At 51.4% G+C, this 25,099-nt stretch overlaps 1 protein-coding gene across 2 annotated transcripts in view; it reads left to right on the top strand.

Moving 5' to 3' along the window:
- Positions 1-898: 898 nt before the first annotated feature.
- The window catches only part of LOC112103191 (acyl-CoA dehydrogenase family member 11-like), a 34,403-nt gene continuing 10,202 nt past the window's right edge, over positions 899-25,099 (top strand). Inside the window, exons 1-10 of one of the 2 annotated variants that reach the window (XM_026660446.1) lie at positions 899-1,333; positions 6,220-6,452; positions 7,201-7,300; positions 8,883-9,000; positions 9,968-10,110; positions 10,254-10,403; positions 10,644-10,738; positions 14,255-14,354; positions 17,532-17,672; positions 24,327-24,419. In XM_026660446.1, coding sequence (XP_026516231.1) covers positions 1,031-1,333; positions 6,220-6,452; positions 7,201-7,300; positions 8,883-9,000; positions 9,968-10,110; positions 10,254-10,403; positions 10,644-10,738; positions 14,255-14,354; positions 17,532-17,672; positions 24,327-24,419 — 1,476 coding nt within the window. In that variant the 5' untranslated portion in view covers positions 899-1,030. The remainder of the gene's footprint in view (positions 1,334-6,219; positions 6,453-7,200; positions 7,301-8,882; positions 9,001-9,967; positions 10,111-10,253; positions 10,404-10,643; positions 10,739-14,254; positions 14,355-17,531; positions 17,673-24,326; positions 24,420-25,099) is intronic. The other variant, XM_026660447.1, reaches the window with a different exon arrangement.

The following is a 25,099-nucleotide window of genomic DNA, read 5'->3' on the forward strand; positions in this document are numbered from 1 at the left end:
CTCTAGGGTGACCAGATGTCACGATTTTATAGGGACAGTCCCAATTTTGGGGTCTTTTTCCTATATACCCCCCACCCCCATCCTGATTTTTCACATTTGCTGTCTGGTCGCCCTACAGTATTCCTTCCATGTCTTCCCTAAGCACCACAGGATGAATGTCTGCAGCATTGTGTGGTTGGGTGCTTAGCCCGGAAAATGCTGAGATGGAATGAATGGGACACACATTTTGTTTCAGCACCCTCTACTGTGGTGAGCACAGTCTCTGTCTTCTCACCTTTGTTATCTGAGGCTCAGATGTTATTTAGAACCACCTGCTCAGTGCTGGAGCAGCTAATGTCACCAAAAACTACATTGTTTCTTTTGTGTTTTCTGTGACTTGGCCGACCAGCCCAGATCCCTATGCATAGGTCAGTTAAATGGGGAATGTGCTACAGAGGCCTTTCCCTTTGTATTGAAGTCAGAGTGGGCTAATCAAATTCATTCCCAGCTATAGAACTCTTACAGGGGAAGATGCAAAAACCTGTGCTACCACAACAGAGCCCCAAGAAACAGGCCAACATGCCTGGGAACAAGTTAATGCTGAGGATGGGGTTTTGGTTCAGTACCTTGGTGGTGGTATTTCCCCTCTTCATCTCTCTAATTGTGTGTACTTTGTTTATTTGCAGACTATCACATCACATACTATTCTCGGTAGTCCCCAGCTCTGAGAACTTCATGTGGCTTCCCCAGCTCTGGGAGTGTCACGAATAGGCGGGTTCAAATCAGTGATTTGACAGACAGGCAAGAAGAGCCAGCATAAATGTTGCACACATGCACCCTTATTGGTGCTTCTCTCTTCTCCCTCCCCCTGACCTTTCCTCCACTATGCAGCCAGTAGCTGCTGGAAACCCAACCCCAGAGGGAGGGGAAACAAGAAGAGTTCCTTCCTGAGCTACTGAAGGGATCCTGCGATTAAATGCAGACACAGTCGTGGACTGAGTATTGAACCCAGGGCAGTTCTGAACACCAGCAATTGGACTAACCCACTCTCATGTTTTGCAGGGTCAGGCTTGTCAGTCGCTTACCTACGTGGAGCCCTGGCACCAATCACAAGCTGTGGAAGCTGGGCTGCTTCCTGCCTCAGTGCCCAAAGTTGAGCTGTAGAGGAACCAAGATGTCTGCAGATCAGAGTCAGAAAGCTGAGACCTGGGACAAATGCACCTTGCAAGAGCTGAAGGTGCCCTTTGCCAGGACTGAAATTGGGACCTTTTTCCAAGAGCAACCCAGGATTGGAAACCAGTACCTAGAAGATGCTTTTCTTCAGCGTTACTTGAAAACACACCTGCCATTCCAGGTTTGACCTGTGTGTGTATGTGTTGTGTGTGCAGTACAACTCCCTATTGCTGAGACTGTGGACACCTTTTCAGTCTATGGGCATTGCAGAGCATAGGTGCTGGAATTTGCAGTGCTGGGAGTGCTGCTCCACCCACTGGCTTGAAGTGGTTTCCATTATATTGAGGGTTTACAGTTTGGTTCAATGGCTCTCAGCACCCCCACTTAGGGTGACCAGATGGGATGAAGAAAATATCGGGACACATGGGGGGGAGTCCCGCCGGCGGAGCAAAAAAAAGGAAAAGAAAGCAGCGTCCTGCCGGCGGAGCAAAAGCAAACAAACCAGGAGTGCGAAATATCGGGACAGTCCTGATTTTATCGGGACGTCTGGTCACCCTACCCGCACTATCCAAATTGTTCCAGCTCTCCTGCTGCAGAGTGAAAACCCTGTATATCACTGATCCCTTAGCTCCTTTATTGCTGAACCATATATCAAGCACAGGTGGATTACTGGTGCTTTCTGACTATCCATTCATTTGTCTTGAAGTTGTGATGAAAAATAGTGATGGGACATGAGCATGTTCCAGCAGAAGTGAAAAGGGTTTAACAGAGTCTTTTGGGTAGGTTTGGGTGAGACATGACTCCTCTGTTCTGTTAGGCTATCAATGCCTTCACTGCATGCCAAGCATGGAGTAAACAATCAGGGGCTAAGTTAACCCATGGTAGCCTAACCCGCGACAGGACGACCACATTGTTGTGTTGTCATGCCCCCCATCAACACTGGTGCTGCATCTGGCTATGACAAACAACGCAGCTATCTGGGCATGTATCCCAGGGTTCACAGCACCACATCTCTCTGTGCTGCTGTATGCTCACATTTTCAGGATGTTGTGGGACAACTTGTCTGCCTGCTCTGGTAGCTGCAGGCTCCTGCACAGACTTGATAGTGGACATAGTTGTAAAAAAATATATATGGAGATATACCTATATCATAGAACTGGAAGGGACCCCGAAAGGTCATTGAGTCCAGTCCTGTGCCTTCACTAGTAGGACCAAGTACTGATTTTGCCCCCATATCCCTAAGTGGCCCCCTCAAGGATTGAGCTTACAACCCTGGGTTTAGTAGGCCAAGGCTCAAATCACTGAGCTATCCCTCTCCCCATGTCAAACACCAGAGTTGTGTGAAGCTGAAGAAACGACAAAGCAGAGGAGAAGCGATTGATTTCTGGTCACGGGACTTATGGGAAGGGATTGGAAGACCATCATGTCTTGATTGTTATGACTCTGTTGTCACTGCAGTTACCTCAGGGTAGTAATACATGTAGATAATACTTAGTTCTGCCATGAGTGCAGGGGACTGGACTAGATGACCTAGCAAGGCCCCTTCCAGTCCTATGATTCTATGTTAACTGCTACGCTGGGGTCTGATGTAGAGCTCAAGGATGAGCTGCCTACAAACCCTGCTAAGCCATTCTGTTTCTCTTGCTCTTAATTTAACTACACTTTGTGAGCGGGGCACTTAAAGAAGTTCCCCTCAGGAAGAAGAATGTGTCCATTTCAGTCTGCCACTGGAATGAATGATCAGGAGTTCTTGTGTCTGCCCTCCTGCAATATCAGTCACTAGGCTTTGTGTTGGCCCTTGGACAATAAGGCCAGAGCTTGGCATTGTATGGGGTGACTGCAGAGGGGGGGCTGGATTTCCAGACCTTATGCAGGGTGATCGATGGTCTCTTTGTATCATGGAGCTCAGCTCTGTAGGAACCCCCAGTGAAGTTTGGGGATGGGACAGAGAAGGAATGGGGGTGTGGCTTATTCCTCCTATGAAAGGGGGCATGCACTGGCTCCACAGGCTATTGTAGTTTTTCAGCTATTGGGGGCCAGATCCTTCCATCGTTACCCATGCTGAGTAGCACCTGACTCTGATTTGTTCCACTGCTATCATCTTATTGCTTCTAAAGCTAGGTATTACTCAGGGTGAAAAGGGTGGCAGAATCTGGCCCTCAGTGATTGATCTGAAGCTCTTTCTGTCACTGTTTGGTCTCTTCTTTCGCTTGACCCTGCCATAAAGCCATAGTCCTGTGTCTGTAACACTGCAATGGCTGCTTTGGGGACTTGCTTTTTTGACAGCTGTGCCTGTTGCTAAAGAGAAGGATGAGGTGTCACAAAGACAGCATTGCAACAATGCTGCCAGATCAGGTGTACGAACAGGGCCTGAGAAGGAGGATGCCCTGGTTAAACATGAACACCTTCTTTACTGGCACCTGTGGCAAGAATATTTTGAAGCCCCCTGAAGAGCGGATGGATTCATGCTTTCATTCTGATGTGTATCCCCTGGTGTGAGAGCTCTCCTCTGAAGAGAGAAAGTGGCTGGGACAGTATCCAGCAAATCGCTGCAAGATATTTCATACAGTTACATATTTGGCCACAGAGAGGCAGTGTTGTCCCACCACTGAAAGGGAAGATCCAAGCCTAAAGACCCCTTACTTAACGCAACAGGGGTCTGGTGATTGCTGCATGAGTCAGGAAATTGTACAGGAGTGTGTGAAGCTCTGCATGTGCCATCCAAATACCACACTGGAGCCTGAGTCCCCATGCAGCTGTGTTCAGAGGTGATTAACAAAGAATGCTCTTAGGGTGGTGGTGGTGGTAGAAGATCTGTTGATTCCAGGTACTCTAACACGATTTCTGGCAACTGGAAGAAAGTGCATGTTCTCTCTGGCTGCAAAGTCCAGCTGCAATCAAGTCCCCTGTAGCTCCCAGCTGTGAGCTTAAATGTCTTCTTTCAATGCAAAGAAAACATGATGGCTACCATTGAATTTAACAGCCTTCCAATAGGAGTAGTGGGGCCAAACAACCTAACTAGTCTTAAAATGGAGTTTGATAAGTTTCTCATCAGGATTATATAATGAGGTTGCCTGCAATAGCAGGGATCTGGACTCGGTGACCCAAGAGGTCCCTTCCAGTCCTGTGTTCCTATGTGTGCTTATTGTTGGTGCTGGGTGAGCCCATCTCCTTCTAGGGAAGCTTCTTCTGTTTCTAGTGGTGGAAACAGGTCTGACTGTAGAAGTGATGATACAGATTTGTGAACACTTGGTTTCTGCATTGCTGAGCTTCCCCATCACCGAAAGAGAGAACTCCTCCATCTCTCTGTAAAATGCCCTGTAGCATAAGGGATCACCTCTCTATCATCTCTGTCTTAAAGCATTTCTAACACACCAACTATTGGGCTGTCCGAGCACTTAATACGGTTAAGCACTGAATGAGGCTGTATGGCAGTTAGTGGATTCTGCTTTGTACTAGATGGTTAGTGGATGATCCTAGTGGAAGAGCAGCATTAAGATGCTGCTGGGATGTTATATTCTGTGGTCACAAATGCAGGGGCACTGATCTCTTTCTACCAGGTGGTAGGCAAAGAGCCTATTAGAACTCTTGGGCAACATCCTGAATTACAAAGCTAATTGTGGCAGGTCCATTTGGAGTGCATGTAAATTACCAGGCAGGTTGCCGGTCTCTCCCTCCTGGAAGGCGGGGGAGGGGGGCACTGTTACTTGGAGGTGAACAGAGCAGTGCACTTTGGGTTTGCTGCAAGCTCACAATCATGTTTTACCTCCAATGTCCCTGCCTAGTTAGATGCCTGGCAGTGTTTGGAGACTTGCTTAGTGAGGTCATGCTCTGCTTCTCAACTGAGATTAACAGCTACCGAGACCCAGGGCTCTTGTATTTCCAAAGCAAATTCCAGAACAGTGAAGCACATGCAACTTGGATTCTTAGACTGTGCCTGTAAGGCACAGGCCTGTTTGGGGGTCATGGAAGCCACCTGGCCCTAAGAGGCCCTTGTCAGGGGCTGCCTGGGTGCCCCAAGCTGGCAGTACCACCTAGTGGCAAGTGTCCAAGGCCACTCTGCCTAGTGGCTATAGTCCCCAGTATCATTGCCCAATGGCAAGAGTCAAGATCCGCTCTGCCTAGTGACTGTAGTCCCAAGGCAGGGGGTAGGGGAACCCAGGCTCACCCTACTCCACTGGATTCTAACGTAGACCATATCCGTGGCCTAGGGTCTGGTACCTTTATTTACACCCCCAAGTTACTTCCTATCCCTGGTATCTGTACTTCCATTGGGGTCACAGTGTCTTGGGATCTCTCCTGGCTTCCTCTCTGGTTTGTCTCTGGAGCTCCTTCCCCTGGTGACAGCAAGTTGTCACCCTTGGCTCCTACAGTTGATGGGCTTCCAGCGACTTGGCTAGGAGGCTCAGTCCCAGCTACCCTAGTACCAGCGTGTCTCACAAGCTTGGCAGTACTTAGCCTCACAACACTTCTGTGAGATAGGGCAGCCTGATCCCCATGTTATAGATGGGAACCGAAGCACAGGGAGAAGTGACTTGTCCAGGTCCACACAGGGAGTCACTGGCGGAGCTGGGAATGGAACCTAGGTTCCCCAAGTCCCAGGCTAGGGCCCAAACTACTGAACCATCTTCCTTTCCTTGTCAAATGGAGTGGTAACTGCTCCTTCCTCTCCAGATGGCGCTGGCAGACTCTCCTGCTAGGGTCCCTGTTGTCAGTAAACGACTGCCTGTGTGCTGCTCTCTCAGGGCCTGGTGGATGTTAAAGCTCTGTTGTCCTCTGGAAAATCCAGAGGGGCAGCCAGGGTGATTTGCTTTGCGAGAGGAGAGCATGGAGGCAGTGTGACAGTGGAGTGACACTCTGATCCCAGGCTAAGAGAGAGGCTGCTGTCCCAACTCGGAAGAGATGCCATCAAAGGAGCAGGCCAGAGGGGACAGGGTGGGCAAAGAGATGGTTAGTGCCATCCAGGAACAGGTTCCATCCTTTGCTTTGACAGATATTTCAGGGACTGCCTGCAGGTTCCTCACCCCACTGAGTGTGTTCTGAGGTCTCCTTGGGGCTGCCTTGCAGGTGCTGGAGAAGGTGAGTCTGGATCTGGAGAGGTTTGGGGCCCGTGTGGCGGCCGAGATTGACTCTCTGGGGCGTGAGTGCGAGTTGAATCCTCCTGCACTGCAGCACTATGATGCTTGGGGGCAGCGTGTGGACCACATTGTCACTTGCCCAGCCTGGAAGAGGATGAAGGAGATTGCAGCGGAGGAGGGGCTGATCGCTGAGGCCTACGAGAGGAAATACTCCATCTGGAGGTAACCATATGGGTATCAGAACCACTCCACAGTCTCAGGCATGTGCACCTTCTAGGGCCCAATCCTGTGCATGGTTCTGGGCACCTCTTGCAGGTTAAGCTTCGAAGGTTGATGTTCAGCACATCACAGGATTGGGTCCCCTGTCTTCTCATGGGTAATAAATGCTGTATAGGCAGACTCACCCCTACCCCGCCAGAAAGAACAGCAGTGTTTCTGCCCACTGTAACACACCACCTCATTATCAATCAGTCCTCACTGCCTATAATTTTTCATAATCTTCTATCATGTCACCATGCTCCTTCATCGCTCCGGGGGCCTAACTCACCCACACACTCCAGCTTGACACACACACACACTGCGCTGGAATACCCTGACATAAAACTGGAATAACAGGGCTGGATCTGGCTCACCAGTAATTTTGAGGAGCTCCAGCCCCAAGAGAGAGCTCTCAGTTATTACCGTGCTCTAGAACTGCACTCACTGCATGCTATCTACCAGGGCACAAGCCTGGGGCTCATTTGTGTCCTGGTTCTACCAGCCTTTGGGCCAGGACTCTGGTTCCTGCTCACTCTGTCACAGACTGGTTTGGATTGGAGACTGTTCCTCCTCTTCTCGCAGAGCTGGGTAGCCCTGATACTCTCCAGTTTTTATGGCTGCACCCACTTCTCTCTCCATATTGGGAACCTTTCTCCTTGCTACAGCTGAATTGCTGTGGGGCATGTTTATCCCTGATTTCTTTTTTTGGTAGCCGTGTGCAACAGGTTGCCAAGCTATACCTATATGCACCTTCTGCTGGCCTCTTCACCTGCCCGCTGGCCATGACTGATGGAGCAGCTAAAGTCATTGAGGTAAGAATGCAGCTAGTCACTCATCAGCACAGGCCATTTCATTGCAGGTGTCTGCATTCGTTGCAAAGGCAGCATGGCTAGGGTGGACTGGGAGATTCTCTAGGATGGACCAGTTGATTGACCAATTGGTGACCACTGCTCTAGCTGTTACTGTAATGCAAATAATAAATGGCCTTCCAGCCACTTTCATTTCAAGGCCACGAGTCCCTGATTCTCCATTTCCTTGCACCTTGTTCATAGAATATCAGGGTTGGAAGGGACCTCAAGAGGTCATCTAGTCCAATCCCCTGCTCAAAGCAGGACCAATCCCCAGACAGATTTTTGCCCCATATCCCTAAATGACCCCCTCAAGGATTAGAGCTCACATTCCTGGGTTTAGCAGGCCAATGCGCAAACCACTGAGCTATCCCTCCCCCCTTCAGTCACTTACACTTGTGCAAAGTGGGTGCTAAACGCCATGGCAAGATCCTCAACTGGTGTAATTAGCTGAGCTCCATTGACTTTCCTGGGCTGAGGATTTGGCTGGGTTTGCACAGGTGTCTGTGCCTACACAAGGTACAGAGCAGGGGAGAATCAGGCCCTGAGCTCACCAGCATAGTTTGGCCTTTGTACAGTGAGCAAATAATCCTAAGGGCCTTGTCCTCCCTCCAGCTTGCTGTGTGCTGGTGATGTACATTGTACCCCGGTGCACAGGCTGCTGGGGAAACTCTTGGGCCAAATCTCTAGAGGTGCTGAAGTCAAGGGGAGCTGAAGGCGCTCAGCACCTCCCAGGACATGTCCCTGTGTAATGGAGTCTGGATCTTATCTCTGTACAATGCTACTGTCAGCCCTTCCCCATGGACACGCTGGGCCATTTCTGAGACTCTCTGCAGCAGTCACCAGACACACAGCAATTCAGGACATTGAAAGATTCCCTGCCCTGGTTGGAGTTTGCCTATTCTGACCCAGGGACAGGTTCCTGGATGACCCTCTGCAGCTTGTGAAGGCAATTGTTTCACAGTGTTTAAGGCCAGAAGGGACCATTAGATCATCTAGTCTGACCTCCTGTATGTCCCAGACCGCCATCACCACCCAGAGATGCCTCTATGGAGACTTTACTTAGACTAAAGCATTTCAGTCCTAAATTGTGTGTCACAGTGAGAGAACAGGAGACACTGAAATGCCACCAGTGCCTGAGGCCCTGCAATAGCAGGAAATTGATTAGGTGGGATATGCCCAGGTGGTCCCAACAGGTGATCCATGTGCCATGCTGCAGAAGGAGGTGGAAAAAAAACCCAAGGCCCTTGCCAATCTCACCTGGGGAAAAACTCCTTTCCAACCTCAACTCTAGATATCAGTGTGACCTTGAGCACGTGAGCAAGACCCACCAGCCAGGCATCTGGAAATAGGATTCTCTGTACCACCTCAGAGAGCTGGGCCAGCCTGTTTGGTATCCTGTCTCTAGCTGTGGCTGATCTCTGATGCCTCAGAGGAAGGTGGAATCCTCTCCCCACCCCCTCCATGAGTGTGGTCAGTGAAATATGTAGATGGCCTTTCTGGATCTTTCTCTCAAGAAATTCTTGGTTTTCTTCCCCCCCAACAGTCTCTGGGTATTTCCGGGCCCCTAGCGAAAGCTTTTGGCCACCTGACATCACGCGACCCCAAGAAGTTCTGGACCTCTGGCCAGTGGATGACGGAACGCAAAGGAGGCTCTGATGTCGGTAAGTGTCACAGGTTGAAAGCGTCTCCAGTGGCAGCGCTCTGTATGGCCGCATTTCTTTAATAACTGACAAGGCCGATAAGACCACAGTGGGCCGTGTTAACAATAACGTAAAACAATTGGGGCTGTTTTCAAAACCATGTAGTGGATTAAAACCAAGGGAAACCATGCATCTGACACCCCCTGCGCCCCCAGATGGTCTGTTGCCACCAACACACAACAAAACAGATCTTCCAGGCCACTACCACACACCCACTCAGCTGTCTAGAGCCACGGACCCTCCACAGAGAATGCCCTGCGCCCACCTGTAGAAGCTCAGCCCTGAACACAGGCAGCAGAGGTGTTCTAGCCAGCATCTGTTGTGATGGGACAGAGAACTCTGGAAGACCCTGTTTCAAATGCTAGTCCTCCTCTCTTGTTCCCAAGCAAATGTTGGTGATATGGGGCTTTAAGGATGCAGGGAAACCTCAGTGCTGCATATTGGAGACAGAGGACTCTGGGAGGGGAGTGTTCCCCTCAGCAGGATCCTGGAAGGTTAGGTGTAATTCCCTGCTGGGAGAAATTAAAGGGCCAGCTGAAGAGTGAACACTGTTGGGCGAGGCAAGACTGCAGGGCTCCTGGGTACAGACTGCCTCTTGCCATTCTTGATGGAATGGGAGCCGTGGTAGTGTTGCATCATTGTGCCTATAAGCCATGCTCATTCCTCTCCTATCAGTGCTGCCAGTATTTGCTGTTAACCTGGAGCAATTGCTCTGGGCTGCTAACACTCTAGCTGGGCTCCTTTTCTATGGAGGTGTGAGTATTTCACCCTGGTTGCACTTCACCCAAGGACAGTGAAGAGGATTAGTTGCTGATCCGTGTTTCATCTTGACAGCGCAGAGCAAAGAGGTGCTGCTTAAGCCACAAGCCAGAATTGCCTGTCACAGATGCTTCCCCTAAAGTCAAGATCTTGTGCTCTTTTCTTGCAGCTAGTGGCACAGAGTCAGTGGCCAGAGAGCAGCCAGATGGCACATATAGCCTCTACGGATTTAAATGGTTTACATCAGCCACTGATTCAGACATGACGCTGACCCTGGCAAGGATCATGGATGCTCAGGGACGTGTAGAACAGGTCAGTTTCCCAGTGGAGCCCGGGAAGGTGTCAGAGAAATTGTTTTCCTCCCCTTCCATTCTTCATCACAGCCAAATACTCCTCATTCAGCCTGTGTAGAACTCCTTGCAGTGAAGGGATCTCTCACATGTGCTTCTACATAGGGCTCCAGAGGCCTGTCCCTGTTCTTCTTGGAGGTGCGAGATAAGGAGGGGAAGCTGAATGGCATTGAGGTGCAAAGGCTAAAGGAGAAGCTGGGGACAAGGCAGGTGCCGACAGCTGAGCTGCTGCTGGATGGATCCAAGGCACATCGGGTATGCAAGGGGCAGCAGTGGAGAGATCAGGCGGCTCTCCCCTACTCAATGGGCTGGGCTGGCAGACACACACGGTGACACGGGGGTGGGGGTTTCAAGGCAAGAAGTCAGATTTTTCAGGTAACTGAGCCAGATTGAGATGGAGGGAAGAGTCCATTTCCACCAGCCCATTGACACACTCCGCTTCCAAAGAGATTCCTTGGGGGATTTATTCTAGCCTTTGTTCCTTGATGCTTTCAGATCTCTGCAGAGGGTCGGGGTGTGGCCTCCATTGCCAACATGTTGACCATAACTAGGATCCACAATGTCATCTCTGCAGTGGCTGGCATGAGGAGGTGAAGCCCACATGGATCTCCATGCCCCTGGGGGAGCAGCCAGGCGGACAAAGGGGCTCAGCTTTGCGTTGCTGCCATGAGCCACACTGTGCTGTGGTGGGGCCGTGTCTGGGAGCTAAGTGATGCAGGGAAGTGGGAGGAGAAGGTTGTTTCTATCTCACAACATCCTGGCTTTCAAACGTCCTATTTGCTGTTTTTGTTTCAAGTAGGACTTCCTAATGTTGGCTCAGCTTGTGAGCTGCTTGGGGCAGGGTCCGCCTCTTAGCTCTGTGTTTGTAAGTGCCTAGCAGAGGGGGGTCCTAGGCATACAGCAGGGCAGATAATAATGTGCAGCAGAGCCTATGCAAGAGGCCACACTTGCTGGGCAACCTCCTGTCTTAAGAGTCGCAAAGAATGCCCCCAAATGTACGTTGTTCCCATCAATAGCTCTCCGGGTGAAGAAATGTAAATTGACAAAGCTCCATTGACTTTCCACCCGGGGAGGGCTCCCAAGTGCTCTGCTGTCAGCGGGACATGTGGCAGCTCAAGCTAGATCCTGAGCCACTCTGGCTGCTGCTGGTGTTATAGCAGCGCCCCAGGGCCCCAGTCAGAGATTGACAAGCATCCGGCACAACAGGGCACCAGCCACCTATGAATACGTGGGAGCCCAGCTGGATCCAAATGGGGGGATAGTGGAGGTTCCACTCATGTCCCCACTGCTGGGGAGCGGTGGAGAGAAGACACCGCTGTCACCTCCCCCGAGTCAGGGGTGAGGTTGGGAAGGGAGGAGTGCAGGAGCACCAGAGACGAATGTGGCGTGTGTGCATGCGGGTGTGGGGAGCCAGCAGTGGCTCAGGGACTGGCTGTTTCTCCTACTGGTGTTGCTGGGACAGCCAGGGAGTGCAAGAGAAGGGTTTGTCACTGCTGTCCCTCCTGGTGGGATTGGGTAGGCATGTCAGCATCCACTCAGGGTAGGAGCTCAGGAGGTGGTGGGAAGGTGTGAACTAGCAGGTGTGGAGGGAAAGAGCATGACAAACTTCCCAGGGACCTGAGGGATGGTCGCAGCAGGAGCTGAACTCAAGCCCTTGGCCTGCCTAGAACTAATCACTGACACTTGTCCTCATTGAGGATCAGGCCAGCATCACCTGAGCAATTCTTGGCTGAGCTGGCATTGAGACTGACACGCCAGAGCCATGTTAGACCCTCCCAAAGCATCTACTGGGGCTGGACTGGGGGCCAGAAACATCCTCCAGAGAGACTTTTTGCTAGGACCCAGGCGCTGCCTCCCCGCACCCCTGCCATACGGCCTTGGGGAGAAGACAGCCAGCCAGAGACTCCAGTGGGCGTGGGCAGAAGCCACCAAGGCAGGCACCTCTGGACATTCCAGCTAACTCTGTAGGACTTTCGCTAACTTTCTCTGCTCTGTGCTGATTAGTTGTTTGCTCCAACCCTCCCTCACCCTCTCTTCCCTTTAGCGGCACTCCATACCTGCCTCTTATTCTCCTCTCCCCTGCCCTGCCCTGCCCCCTCTTTTTCACGGCACTAACATGCCATGTGCTGCTAGTGCACGGCTCGTTCGACTGGCATGTTCTGCCTCCTCCCAGCCCGCATCTGTCTGATCTGCTGAGACTGGACGCTGTTTGGGGCAGGGAGTGTCCACTACTCAGTACAGTGCCTAGCACAAGGAGCCCCCCTTCTTAGTTGGGCCTTTGGCACTACCATCCTAAGCATGATTACTAATAACAACCGGGAGCTAGGTGGTGTAATAGAGAGCCTGGAGCACTGGGCCTGGTGCCAGATTCGAGGCCTGAACCAAAGGCTGTAAACCAAAGTAGGCCTGGCCTTGGCAAAAGAATAACACACTATATATTTATGCAAATACCTTTCAGAAGGCTAGTATGGATACATCCCAATCTTGTACAAGAGCAGATGGTTTAACAGAACAATGAATAGGGATGCTGTGTCTGAGATATCAGGCACAAGGGGAGGTAACAAACGTGTCAAGAAACTGGCAGGGTGGTAGGTAAGTTGTCTCAGGCTATAAATGTCAGGGTCCCTTGCCTTAACCCTTTGTATGGCCTAGGGGAGAGCAGAGACTCTTGCTGCTGACTGAGCCACTCCTTGCCACAGGCACTGGTGTTAGCATACCCGTAACCATGGAGCCAGGGTGCTAGGACTGCAACTTGAGGGCAATACACCAGGCCAAGTGCCTTTGTCACCCTGTGCCTGTGCGCTCTCTTTATAAGTAACATCGAGGTCTGCTAAATTAGCAGGCTGCATTAGCTGCTAGTCCAAGGACAGATGCATTGAGCAACCTAAACAGTATTACCAAGGCAACAGCATTCCAGCCTTCAGCACTTGACAACAGGCGGGTGAGCAGGAAGAGGTTTGCTGGGGTGATGGGGAAAAGTAAGCACTGCTGTTAGCTGTCTCCTAGGCTGACTATACAGTATCACTTCCATTTGCCATGGCAGGGTTATTCTGCATCCCCAAGCTGTGAATGGCTCAAAGGGGAAGTTAGGAAATGGGTTTAATATATATGGGAATGTAAAAGCTGCAGCCACTAACCCTCCATGCCTAGGGTGACCAGACGTCCCGATTTTATCAGGACTGTCCTGATATTTGCTTCTTTGTCCCGCGTCCTGAACAATGTTTGGTCGGGACACTGGACAAACAAGAAATTTTGCCCTCCCGGAGGGACTCTCGCCCCCCCACGCCCTGGCTCCGTCCCCTCCATCCCCCTCCCCAAATCCCCGCCCTGGCCCCGCCTCTTCCCCAACCACGCAGCATTCCTCCTCCCTCCCAGGCTTGCAGCTGCATGGCGGCGCAAGCCGGGAGGGAGAGGAGTGGTGGCGGCGCCTGGATCCTGGAGCTGGTGAGTCAGCTCCGGCACCCGGGCACCGGGCGGGCAGGCAAAGGGGGGCTGGCAAGGGAGGGAGACGGGGGGGCTCAGCTCTGAGCCCCCCGCCGCGCCAGAGGGCTCCTGCCCGGCCCCTGGGCTGCTGCACATGGGGGCCCGGGAGAGCAGCGCGGAGGCTGCTCCAGCCCTGCAGCCCGCGGGGCAGCGCAGAGCAGGGGCGTGGGCCAAATCCCCGCTGCTGCTGGGGAGCCCCACGCCTCTCCCTCGCGCTCGCGGCTGCAGCTCCTTCCCGGTAGGACGCGCCTCCTGCCCCCTGACCCACCCTGGGCACATGCGGCGCGCGTCCCGCTGCCGGCAGGGAGCCCCGTGCCTCTCCCGCTCGGCTGCGCTCCAGTGGCTCCTTCCCGGCGGGAGGGAGACTAGGCGCGGGGGACACGCACCACATGTGCCCGGGGTGGGCCTTGGGCGGCGGGAGGCGCCTCCCGCCGGGAAGGAGCTGCAGCCGCGAGCGGGAGGGAGAGGCGCGGGGCTCCCCGGCAGCAGCAGGGATTCGGCCCGTGCCACCCACCAGGCCCCTGCCCGCTACACGCTGCCCCCACCCGGACCCACCGCGTCCCGATATTTTATATCTCTGATCTGGTCACCCTATCCATGCCTGACTGCCCTTTCGTCCCTAGGGTGATTAACCTGGCCAGAGAGTATGCCAGCAAGCGGGTCGTCTTTGGGAAGCTCATCAAGGACCATCCCTTGCACATGCAAACCATGGCCCGGCTGGAGGTAAGGCTTCCTCGCACTCAGCTGGCTCGCTCGCTCACTCAGACCGCAAGGCAAAGATTCACCACTGCTGCAGGGAGCTGTTAATCAGCAAGGCCACCTGCCACTGTTGTTCATAACCAGACTGGTCAGAGCTCTGTGGAGTTTTGTTACTGACACTCTCAACCCTGCTTTAGGCACAAGGCTGCCAGAACTGGCTAGTATCGATCCATGGCATATTAGACAGGGATGTGACATGTACTCCAGCAGGATGTGAGCTGAGCTGAGCAGGGATTCAGCCACTCTGCAGGAGCCTGGATTTGCTCAAACAGCAGACAGGTGCAGAGCTATTCCTCATAGAAGTACATGGATGCCCATGTAACCTAAGGTTTCAGAGTAGCAGCCGTGTTAGTCTGTATCCGCAAAAAGAACAGGAGTACTTGTGGCACCTTAGAGACTAACAAATTTATTAGAGCATAAGCTTTCGTGGGCTACAACCCACTTCTTCGGATGCATATAGAGTGAAACATATATTTTTTTCATGAAGTTGATGGATTTCCACTCCATACGGCTAAATGCAGTGCCTTGCATAATGACAGGTTTCAGAGTATATATGTTTCACTCTATATGCATCCGAAGAAGTGGATTGTAGCCCACGAAAGCTTATGCTCTAATAAATTTGTTAGTCTCTAAGGTGCCACAAGTACTCCTGTTCTTCATGTAACCTAAGCGCATGTTATACCTTGTCCTTGGGCGTGTAATTGAGCCTGGGACCTCTGGATCTCAAAGCATGAGCCTCAGAGGCCTGAGCTAAAAGACCCAGCTCCATTAGCCCAGGCCATAGCAGGCTCATTAACTTTGACAGGAGACCCAGCCACCAGTAGAGGTGGACAGAGCACCCGAGTGGGTTTCACCCATGTCCAAAATAATCCCTGAACGATTTGTGGAATCCCTGGTGCAGTACATGGTGCTCTATTATTTAAATTCTATGGGGACTGTAAGCACTTCAGAGCAGTGGGTGCCTCCCACTCTGTCTGTGCAGCACCTGGCACAGTGGGGCCCTGATCCTGCTCAGGCGCTCTAGGCCCTGCTGTAATAGAAATAAATAATAACAATATACAGACAAACAGGACTGAGGACTAGAGAAGCGAGCTGGGTGTGAACCTGCACTCTGGCTCTGATCAATCAGCTGGGCTGTGGAAGGGGTTTCAGACCTGGGTCTGGATTTAGCAGCTTGGTCCTTCTCTGCTTTACAGAGATCAGAGAAGAAAATATTGTTTGTTATGGTAAATCACCAAAAAATAACCTGCAGAAACTTATAGTCCAAAAAGGGATCTAAAATACAAAGGGCCCTGCTCACTTCCCCAAACCCAATCAAACCTTCCGTTTCCTTCTCGCTCTGAGCAATGTAACATCGTGCAAATGCTTGGCCCCATGGTGGGACAAGTTTCTCTTTCATCCCCACCTAATATATAAAAATCCTTTTTCAGGGTGATGGTGGTGGGGGAGAGACAGCAGTATCTCCAAGCTATTACTATCAAACATAGAAGTTGAGGTTCTAGCATCTCTGAGTCTGTCCTCAGAACAGTGATATGGCCAGCTGGTCTAAATGGCCTCTGCAGAGCACATCAGAACAGATGCATGCAGAAAAGCTTAATATCATGTTGCCAGGGAAATGAGCCACTTATCAAGCAATCAGCCCGAGTCCTTGCAGGTCCTGACAAGTGGTTGCACCTGCAGTGCTCCTGCCTCTCTGCAGATCATAGAATATCAGGGTTGGAAGGGACCTCAGGAGGTCATCTAGTCCAACCCCCCTGCTCAAAGCAGGACCAATCCCCAACTAAATCATCCCAGCCAGGGCTTTGTCAAGCCTGACCTTAAAAACCTCTAAGGAAGGAAATTCCACCACCTCCCTAGGTAACCCATTCCAGTGCTTCACCACCCTCCTAGTGAAAAAGTTTTTTCTAATATCCAACCTGAACCTCCCCCACTGCAACTTGGTTCCCCGTTCCCGGCCAATTGGAGCTGCTGGGGGCACTGCCTCAAGCAACAGCCACACACAGCCCCTCCGCCCCCCCTTCCCCATGTTCCAGCCTCTTCCTGGAGCTGCGCAGGGCAGGCAGGCAGGGAGGATGCCCTGCTCCCGGTGCACGTCTGTCCGGAGCCGCTCTGGTAAACACTGGGGGAGGGCGGGGGGGCTGCGAGGGGCTCGCGGGCTGCAGAAAATCACCCCGTGGGCCGCGTGTTTGAGACCCCAGTCTAGATCCATCCTGTTTGGACCCCCCTTTCAGGTAGTTGAAAGCAGCTATCAAATCCCCCCTCGTTTTTCTCTTCCGCAGACTAAATAACCCCAGTTCCCTCAGCCTCTCCTCATAAGTCATGTGCTCCAGCCCCCTAATCATTTTTGTTGCCCTCCACTGGACTCTTTCCAATTTTTCCACATCCTCCTAGTAGTGTGGGGCCCAAAACTGGACACAGTACTCCAGATGAGGCCTCACCAATGCCGAATAGAGGGGAATGATCACGTCCCTCGATCTGCTGGCAATGCTCCTACTTATACAGCCCAAATTGCTGTTAGCCTTCTTGGCAACAAGGGCACACAGTTGACTCATATCCAGCTTCTCGTCCACTGTGACCCCTAGGTCCTTTTCTGCAGAACTGCTGCCTAGCCACTCGGTCCCTAGTCTGTATCAGTGCAGGGGATTCTTCCATCCTAAATGCAGGACTCTGCACTTGTCCTTGTTGAACCTCATCAGATTTCTTTTGGCCCATTCCTCTAATTTATCTAGGTCCCTCTGTATCCTATCCCTACCCTCCAATGTATCTACCACTCCTCCCAGTTTAGTGTCATCTGCAAACTTGCTGAGGGTGCAATCCACGCCATCCTTCCATCTTTGGAAGGATGTCATCTTGTGTCCTGTGCATCACTGTGGGAGGATGTGGACTTGTGATGTCATGGTATAGCTGAGAATTGTATCAGGTGCCTGGAAGGAGTATTGATCTGGTGTCTAAAAAAGTGGCACTGTCACACTCCTAATACTGGCCCATGGTTACAGAACTCCCAAGGGAGCGAGGACCCCACCCCTGTGGTATATCAGACTGGGCAGAGCAGTCTCCTGGTACAAGGTCAGATGTGGTGGATGCATGCCTGTGCCCATAGGGATTGCACGTGAATGCTCCCTGCTTCTTCTTTCCCTGCAGGTGGAAACTCGAGGGGCCTTTCTCATGCTCATGGAGATAGCCAGGCTGCTGGGATTAGAGGAGACCAAGATGGCCAGTGAGCAGGACCTGCATCTTCTCAGGCTGCTGACGCCAGTCGCTAAGCTCTACACTGGGAAACAGGTATTGGGTGGCCACATTCGATCAGCCTGGGATGGGCTCTGTGCCGCATGTCACTGACCCTGAGCTGGACGGAGGAATGAGTTACAGGGAGAATACAAATTGCAGCAGCAATACAATGTCCAGGGCTTGGGGTAGAAAGAGGAAAACCTGCTCCTGCAAGGCTAGCAGAACAATGGAATGACTGCTGCCAGTTAGGGCAGGTGGGTTAATTAATTGCTCTGCATTGTGAGGAGTGGAGGTCAGCTATAGGGCATGGGAGAGGTGTGTTCCGATCAGTGATTGGTGAATGAGGCACATGTCTGATCAGAACAGATGGAACAGTGGTGTGGGTTTTTTAAAGTGTGTGTACACTTGGCCATAGGCGTGCGCACGGGGTGTGCCCAGGCACACCCTAATCATGCCTGAGCTTGGTCTGGGAAGGCTGCTCCTCCCCTCTCCCCCGCTGGAGGCTCTGAGGGGGGAGGAGGACAAGGAGAAGGCTGCTTAGCACACCCAGGGAGATCAGCTGTTGGCAACTGCCAATCAGCTATTTAGCATGCTGCAGCAGCCCTCATCAGCTCTTTGGCTGGCTGTAGCCAATCAGCTGTTTGGGTGAAGTCCTGCCTATCAGCTGTTTCCCCTGCCCCTACTGCAGCTTGGATACTGCAGGCAGAGCTGAGTGAGTCTTTCTGATTTTCAGGCTAGAGGAAGCTGGGCTAGGGGGGACCAGCAGCCAGGGCACGGCAGCTTCTGGGCTAGCTGCAGAGGGGTGGGTAGCCTCTCGGCAGGGGCCTGGGGGGAGATAGGCAGGCAGCTTCTGGGCTGGCTCCAGGGGACTGCTGGGGGGTGTATGGGCCAGGGGCTTTCTCAAGGACTGAGCCAGCCAGTCTCAGCCCACCCTGGTGTTTCCCCCAGGACCTGTGTTCCCCCTTCAGTCAGGAGAAACCAGCTCCAGACTCCCTTAGTGCTGGGCAGGGGGGCAAACCAAAGGACATGGCTCCTTTAAGAAAAGTTCTTCCTTGTGTCTTTTGAGTGAAATTGGGCTGGGGCCTGCAGCTTGCCCCCTCCCCCTTCTTTACCTGCCCAGAGGGGCTTCACTCCAGCCCCAGCTGCAAATGAGCAGCCTCCCCAAGTCTTGGATGCTGCCCAGCCCCCTCCTATGCAGGCTCTGGGAGCTTCCAACCCCTATGGTTCCCTTATGCCTGGGAAAGTAATGCTTGCCCAGCTCAAAGCTATCTCCCCCTCCTCCATGCCCAGATCAAGCCTGCCTGAGGGGCTTTTCCTCCAAGAGGCAATTTATCCCCTCCCCCGCTGATCAGCATCCCCTCCTCCCAGTGTAAGGAAGGATTGATTCTCTTCCCCTGGATCCCCCTCCACACACACACCCCCCTGCCCCAGCTCCTGGGGAATTCCTTCCCTTGCATCCATTCCCCTGTATCCGCTTCAGGTCAGGAGATGCTGCCCTGCTTCACCTTGGGACACCTAAGAACATAAGAGAGGCCGTACCGGGTCAGACCAAAGGTCCATCTAGCCCAGTATCCTGTCCACCGACAGTGGCCAATGCCAGGTGCCCCAGAGGGAGTGAACCTAACAGGCAATGATCAAGTGATCTCTCTCCTGCCATCCATCTCCACCCTCTGACAGACAGAGGCTAGGGACACCATTCCTCACCCATCCTGGCTAATAGCCATTAATGTACTTAACCACCATGAATTTATCCAGTTCTCTTTTAAACGCTGTTATAGTCCTAGCCTTCACAACCTCCTCAGGTAAGGAGTTCCACAAGTTGACTGTGCGCTGTGTGAAGAAGAACTTCCTTTTATTTGTTTTAAACCTGCTGCCTATTAATTTCATTTGATGACCCCTAGTTCTTGTATTATGGGAATAAGTAAATAACTTTTCCTTATCCACTTTCTCCACATCACTCATGGATTTTATATACCTCTATCATATCCCCCCTTAGTCTCCTCTTTTCCAAGCTGAAGAGTCCTAGCCTCTTTAATCTCTCCTCATATGGGACCCATTCCAAACCCCTAATCATTTTAGTTGCCCTTTTCTGAACCTTTTCTAGTGCCAGTATATCTTTTTTGAGATGAGGAGACCACATCTGTACGCAGTATTCGAGATGAGGGCGTACCATCGATTTATATAAGGGCAATAATATATTCTGTCTTATTCTCTATCCCCTTTTTAATGATTCCTAACATCCTGTTTGCTTTTTTGACCGCCTCTGCACACTGCGTGGACATTTTCAGAGCACTATCCACGATGACTCCAAGATCTTTTTCCTGACTTGTTGTAGCTAAATTAGCCCCCATCATATTCTATGTATAGTTGGGGTTATTTTTTCCAATGTGCATTACTTTACATTTATCCACATTAAATTTCATTTGCCATTTTGTTGCCCAATCACTTAGTTTTGTGAGATCTTTTTGAAGTTCTTCACAGTCTGCTTTGGACTTAACTAACTTTAGCAGTTTAGTATCATCTGCAAACTTTGCCACCTCACTGTTTACCCCTTTCTCCAGATCATTTATGAATAAGTTGAATAGGATCGGTCCGAGGACTGACCCTTGGGGAACACCACTAGTTACCCCTCTCCATTCTGAGAATTTACCATTAATTCTTACCCTTTGTTCCCGGTCTTTTAACCAGTTCTCAATCCATGAAAGGACCTTCCCTTTTATCCCACGGCAGCTTAATTTACATAAGAGCCTTTGGTGAGGGACCTTGTCAAAGGCTTTCTGGAAATCTAAGTACACTATGTCCACTGGATCCTCCTTGTCCACGTGTTTGTTGACCCCTTCAAAGAACTCTAATAGATTAGTAAGACACGATTTCCCTTTACAGAAACCATGTTGACTATTGCTCAACAGTTTATGTTTTTCTATGTGTCGGACAATTTTATTCTTAACTATTGTTTCGACTAATTTGCCAGGTACAGACGTTAGACTTACCGGTCTGTAATTGCCGGGATCACCTCTAGAGCCCTTTTTAAATATTGGCGTTACATTAGCTAACTTCCAGTCATTGGGTACAGAAGCGGATTTAAAGGACAGGTTACAAACCTTAGTTAATAGTTCCGCAACTTCACATTTGAGTTCTTTCAGAACTCTTGGGTGAATGCCATCTGGTCCCGGTGACTTGTTAATATTAAGTTTATCAATTAATTCCAAAACCTCCTCTCATGACACTTCAATCCGTGACAGTTCCTCAGATTTGTCACCTACAAAAGCCGGCTCAGGTTTGGGAATCTCCCTAACATCCTCAGCCGTGAAGACTGAAGCAAAGAATCCATTTAGTTTCTCCGCAATGACTTTATCGTCTTTAAGCGCTCCTTTTGTATCTCGATCATCAAGGGGCCCCACTGGTTGTTTAGCAGGCTTCCTGCTTCTGATGTACTTAAAAAACATTTTGTTATTACCTTTGGAGTTTTTGGCTAGCTATTCTTCAAACTCCTCTTTGGCTTTTCTTATTACATTCTTGCACTTAATTTGGCAGCATTTATGCTCCTTTCTATTTGCCTCACTAGGATTTGACTTCCACTTTTTAAAGGAAGTCTTTTTATCTCTCACTGCTTCTTTTACATGGTGGTTAAGCCACGGTGGCTCTTTTTCAGTTCTTTTACTGTGTTTCTTAATTTGGGGTCTACATTGAAGTTGGGCCTCTATTATGGTGTCTTTAAAAAGCACCCATGCAGCTTGCAGGGATTTCACTTTAGTCACTGTACCTTTTAACTTCTGTTTAACTAACCCCCTCATTTTTGCATAGTTCTCCCTTTTGAAATTAAATGCCACAGTGTTGGGCTGTTGAGATGTTCTTCCCACCACAGGGATGATGAATGCTATTATATTATGGTCACTATTTCCAAGCGATCCTGCTATAGTTACCTCTTGGACCAGCTCCTGCGCTCCACTCAGGACTAAATCTAGAGTTGCCTCTCCCCTTGTGGGTTCCCGTACCTGAGCTCCTCTTGCTTCAGGGTGCTGGGCTGCTGCAGCCTGGTGGAGTAAGCAACTGGCCCCCACTCCCCTTCCTTTGGCCATGGTCCCACCAGGGGCTCCCCTCCCACAAAAGTTGTAGAGTGTGTGAAGGAGTCAAAGCGGGGGTGGGCTGCAGCCCTGGGATTGGGAAGAGCTGGAGCAACAACACAGTGGCCACACAGCAGGATGAATGAATGGGCCATTTCTATGCTGGGCTGTTGAATTAAATTTCTCTCTGTGTCAGGGCATGTAGTTTCTAGGCTGGCTGCAGGGGGTGGGGTTTGGGGGAGACAGAGCTGCTTTGAGTGCGTGGGTGGGAGCAGCTGCTAAACAGAGCTACCAGGAAGTGGGGAGCAGAGAGAGATGGGAAAAGGGACACAGATGGAGAGCAAGAACTGGGAAACATCAGGAAGGGGAGATACCAATGATAGACACACTTTCAATAACTAGAATGAAAATGTATAAATGTTGAAAATAGCCTCCCCTCAAAACTGGCAGAGTAATCCTCCAGCACCCACACCTCGCCCCTAAGGCAGGAGGGGCAGAAAGGAGTGAGCAGCTGGTGGGAGGCGTTTAGGGGAGGGAGTTTGCAAGAAGGAGGTTTTCAGGGGGGTCTAGGGGGATGGGGAAGGAAGAGGTGGAGTGGGGATGGAGCCTTGGATAAGGGGTGTAGACAGGATGGGGCACCCACCGGCAAAACCAAAAGTCAGCACCTATGAGTCGGGGTGACAGGGTCCCCCCTGCCTGCACAGGGTGTATTTGTTGCCTGTACAAACTTCCCTAGCAGCTGCACAAAGTTGTTGTAATTGTGTCACACAGTGAACCCCATGCTGCTACCACGACCCCCCTTACTCCCCCACCCGGGCCCGCTCAGCCAATCGCTGCCTCCCCAGCGCTACACGTGACCTTTGACTTACGTCAGTCATAGTGCTCTTTCACCATTGCACTCCAGCTTGGTTGGCGCTCTCTGCACCTGCCACGTAAGTGCCATCACGTCAAGGGGATGTCTAGGGGGTGGGATTTGGTGGGGACTCTATTCTGAGCGGTGGCGTGGTAAGGGGGCTGGGCCGGGTCATGGTGGGTTGGATATGGGCCTGACGGTCTCGGGGGCAGTCAGGGGATGGGGAATGGGGGTGTTAGATATGGTGTGCAAGTCCCAGAGGGCCTGTCAGGGGGCAGGGGTGTGGCTAGGGGTCGGGGCTGTCAGGGGACAGTTGGTGGGGATAGTTGGTGGGGTCCTGGGGGGTGATTGAGGGCGGGGGGTGTCTCTGGAGGGGGCAGGCAGGGGACAAGGAGCAGGGGGGTTGAATGGGTTGGGAGTTCTGGGGATCCTGTCAGGAGGCAGGGAGTGGTTGGATAGGCGTGGGAGTCCCGGGGGTCTGTCTGGGGGCGGGGGTGTGGATAAGGGTCGGGGCAGTCAGGGGACAGGTAGGGGGTAGGGTCCTAGGGAGGCAGTTACAGTGGGGGAGGTCTCAGGAGGGGGCAGTCAGGAGACAAAGAGCATGGAGGCTTAGATAGGGGGTAGGGTCCTGGGGGACAGTTAGGGGCAGGGTTCCGTGAGGGGACAAGGAGCAGGGGGGGTTGGGGTTCTGAGGGGGGCAGTCAGGGGTCAGGAAGTAGGAGGGTGTGGATTGGGATGGGGGCGGAGCTTGGGCGGGGCTCCCTGGGTGCACACCCTAATGAAATGTGCTGCGCATGCCTATGCACTTGGCTGAAAATATTTTGCTAAATTAAAAAAGAGAATTCTCCTTTGGGCAGAGACCAAGCAAAGACAATTCACTCCCCAAAAGAATTTGTTTCCTACAGTTATGAGCAATTGAAAAAGGGGCTTGGGTTTGTGTAGAAGTTCAGTTTCAACCTTAACTCTATAGAAACAGCAGGGGAGATTTCTCTCTCTCTAAATGTGTTCAGAAGTTTGAATGGATCCATTTATCCAGGGAGGGAGGTAAGTGTTTGTCTTGAAACAAATTTCTTTACTTCCAGGCACTATTTTTTGCATTATTTATTAATGGAGTATGGGGATTACTGTCTGCTTCTCAGGGCAACTTGCTGGCCTCTCACAGTTGACACTATAAGCTGCTGAACTTCAAGATTTTGACCAAGTGGCCCTTTGAGTAGGCGCCTTTCCCAACCTGCTCTACACACAGTACTTACAAAATCAGACATAAAATACAAAAGTGGCACAGCACACTGTTACTGAAAATGTACTCTCATTTTTACCATATAATTATAAAATCAATGGGAATATAAATATTGTACTGACATTTCAGTGTATAGTATATAGAGCAGTATAAACAAGTAATTCTATGAAATTTTAGTTTGTACTGACTTTGCTAGTGCTTTTTATGTAGCCTGTTGTAAAACTAAGCAAATATCTAGATGAGTTGATGTACCCCCCTGGATGACCTCAGTGTCACCCTAGGGACACATGAACCCCTGATTGAGAGCCACTGCCCTAGATCCTCTCCCCAGAGAGTCCCTCCAAATCCCTTTATGTCCATGTAGGATAACGAGTCACCTGCCTCACTGAGTCAGCATAACCCACTTAACCCTTTCCCCGCAGGATCAGCACCCAAAACTGTTTGGCTGCAACATAGTAATTAGCATGGAGGACAGCATGAGCAATTTCTCCATCTGGGTAATTTGGATCTTGTAGTTCAAATCCTGGAGTCTTGTGCTCTGTGTTTTGCAGGCGATTGCTGTCATTTCTGAGGGACTGGAGTGTTTTGGAGGGCAGGGCTACATGGAAGACACAGGCTTGCCAGTCGCACTGCGAGATGCCCAGGTAAGAAAACACAAACTAAGCACGACAGTTCTTCTCCATAGCTCCTCACTTGGTGCCCCTCAGGCATCCCTCTGCAGTGCTGCACTGCAGTCTGGCTCTCTGCCAAAGCCAGATTGCCAAATGTGTACGCTCATGCCTAATGTCATGGCTGTCCTCTGCCCATTTGCCAGCCCTGCTCCTGGACCCCACATCACCACAGAGCTCTAACACTGTGATAGAACTGACCAGTCTGTTGTTGTTCTTCTCGTCCTGATGGGCCATTCCCCGTCATGTCACTCGTGATTGACTCCTGCTCAGGGGCACTATTGAGCTGTCAGCCACATACTGACTTCCACTGCCTGTTTGCCCTCGTATGGGCTCACTCCTTCCTTAGAGAACCGACCCCTCCTGCTTCACACCCTCCCCTGGGCTGCTCCCATAAACTTGGCCTCCCCCCTCTCATCTCCCCTACAAGCCTTCCTCACCTCCCTTCACAGTTCATTCCCGCTCCAGCCCTTGTCTCCTCTTTGGGCTTTGCAATGCCACCCTCCTGTACCCCATTCAACCCCAGCCTCGTCTGCTCCTCACAGCACTCCATCTGCCCTAGCCACCAGCCTTTAACCTCATGTTCTGCATGCACCGTGAAGTCCTGGCTCACCCCCCCCCCCCCCCCCCCCCCCCCCCCCCCCCCCCCCCCCCCC

This window comes from Terrapene carolina, unplaced genomic scaffold (assembly GCF_002925995.2).
Source record: "Terrapene carolina triunguis isolate 2854851 unplaced genomic scaffold, T_m_triunguis-2.0 Scaffold782, whole genome shotgun sequence".
NCBI lineage: Eukaryota > Metazoa > Chordata > Testudines > Emydidae > Terrapene > Terrapene triunguis.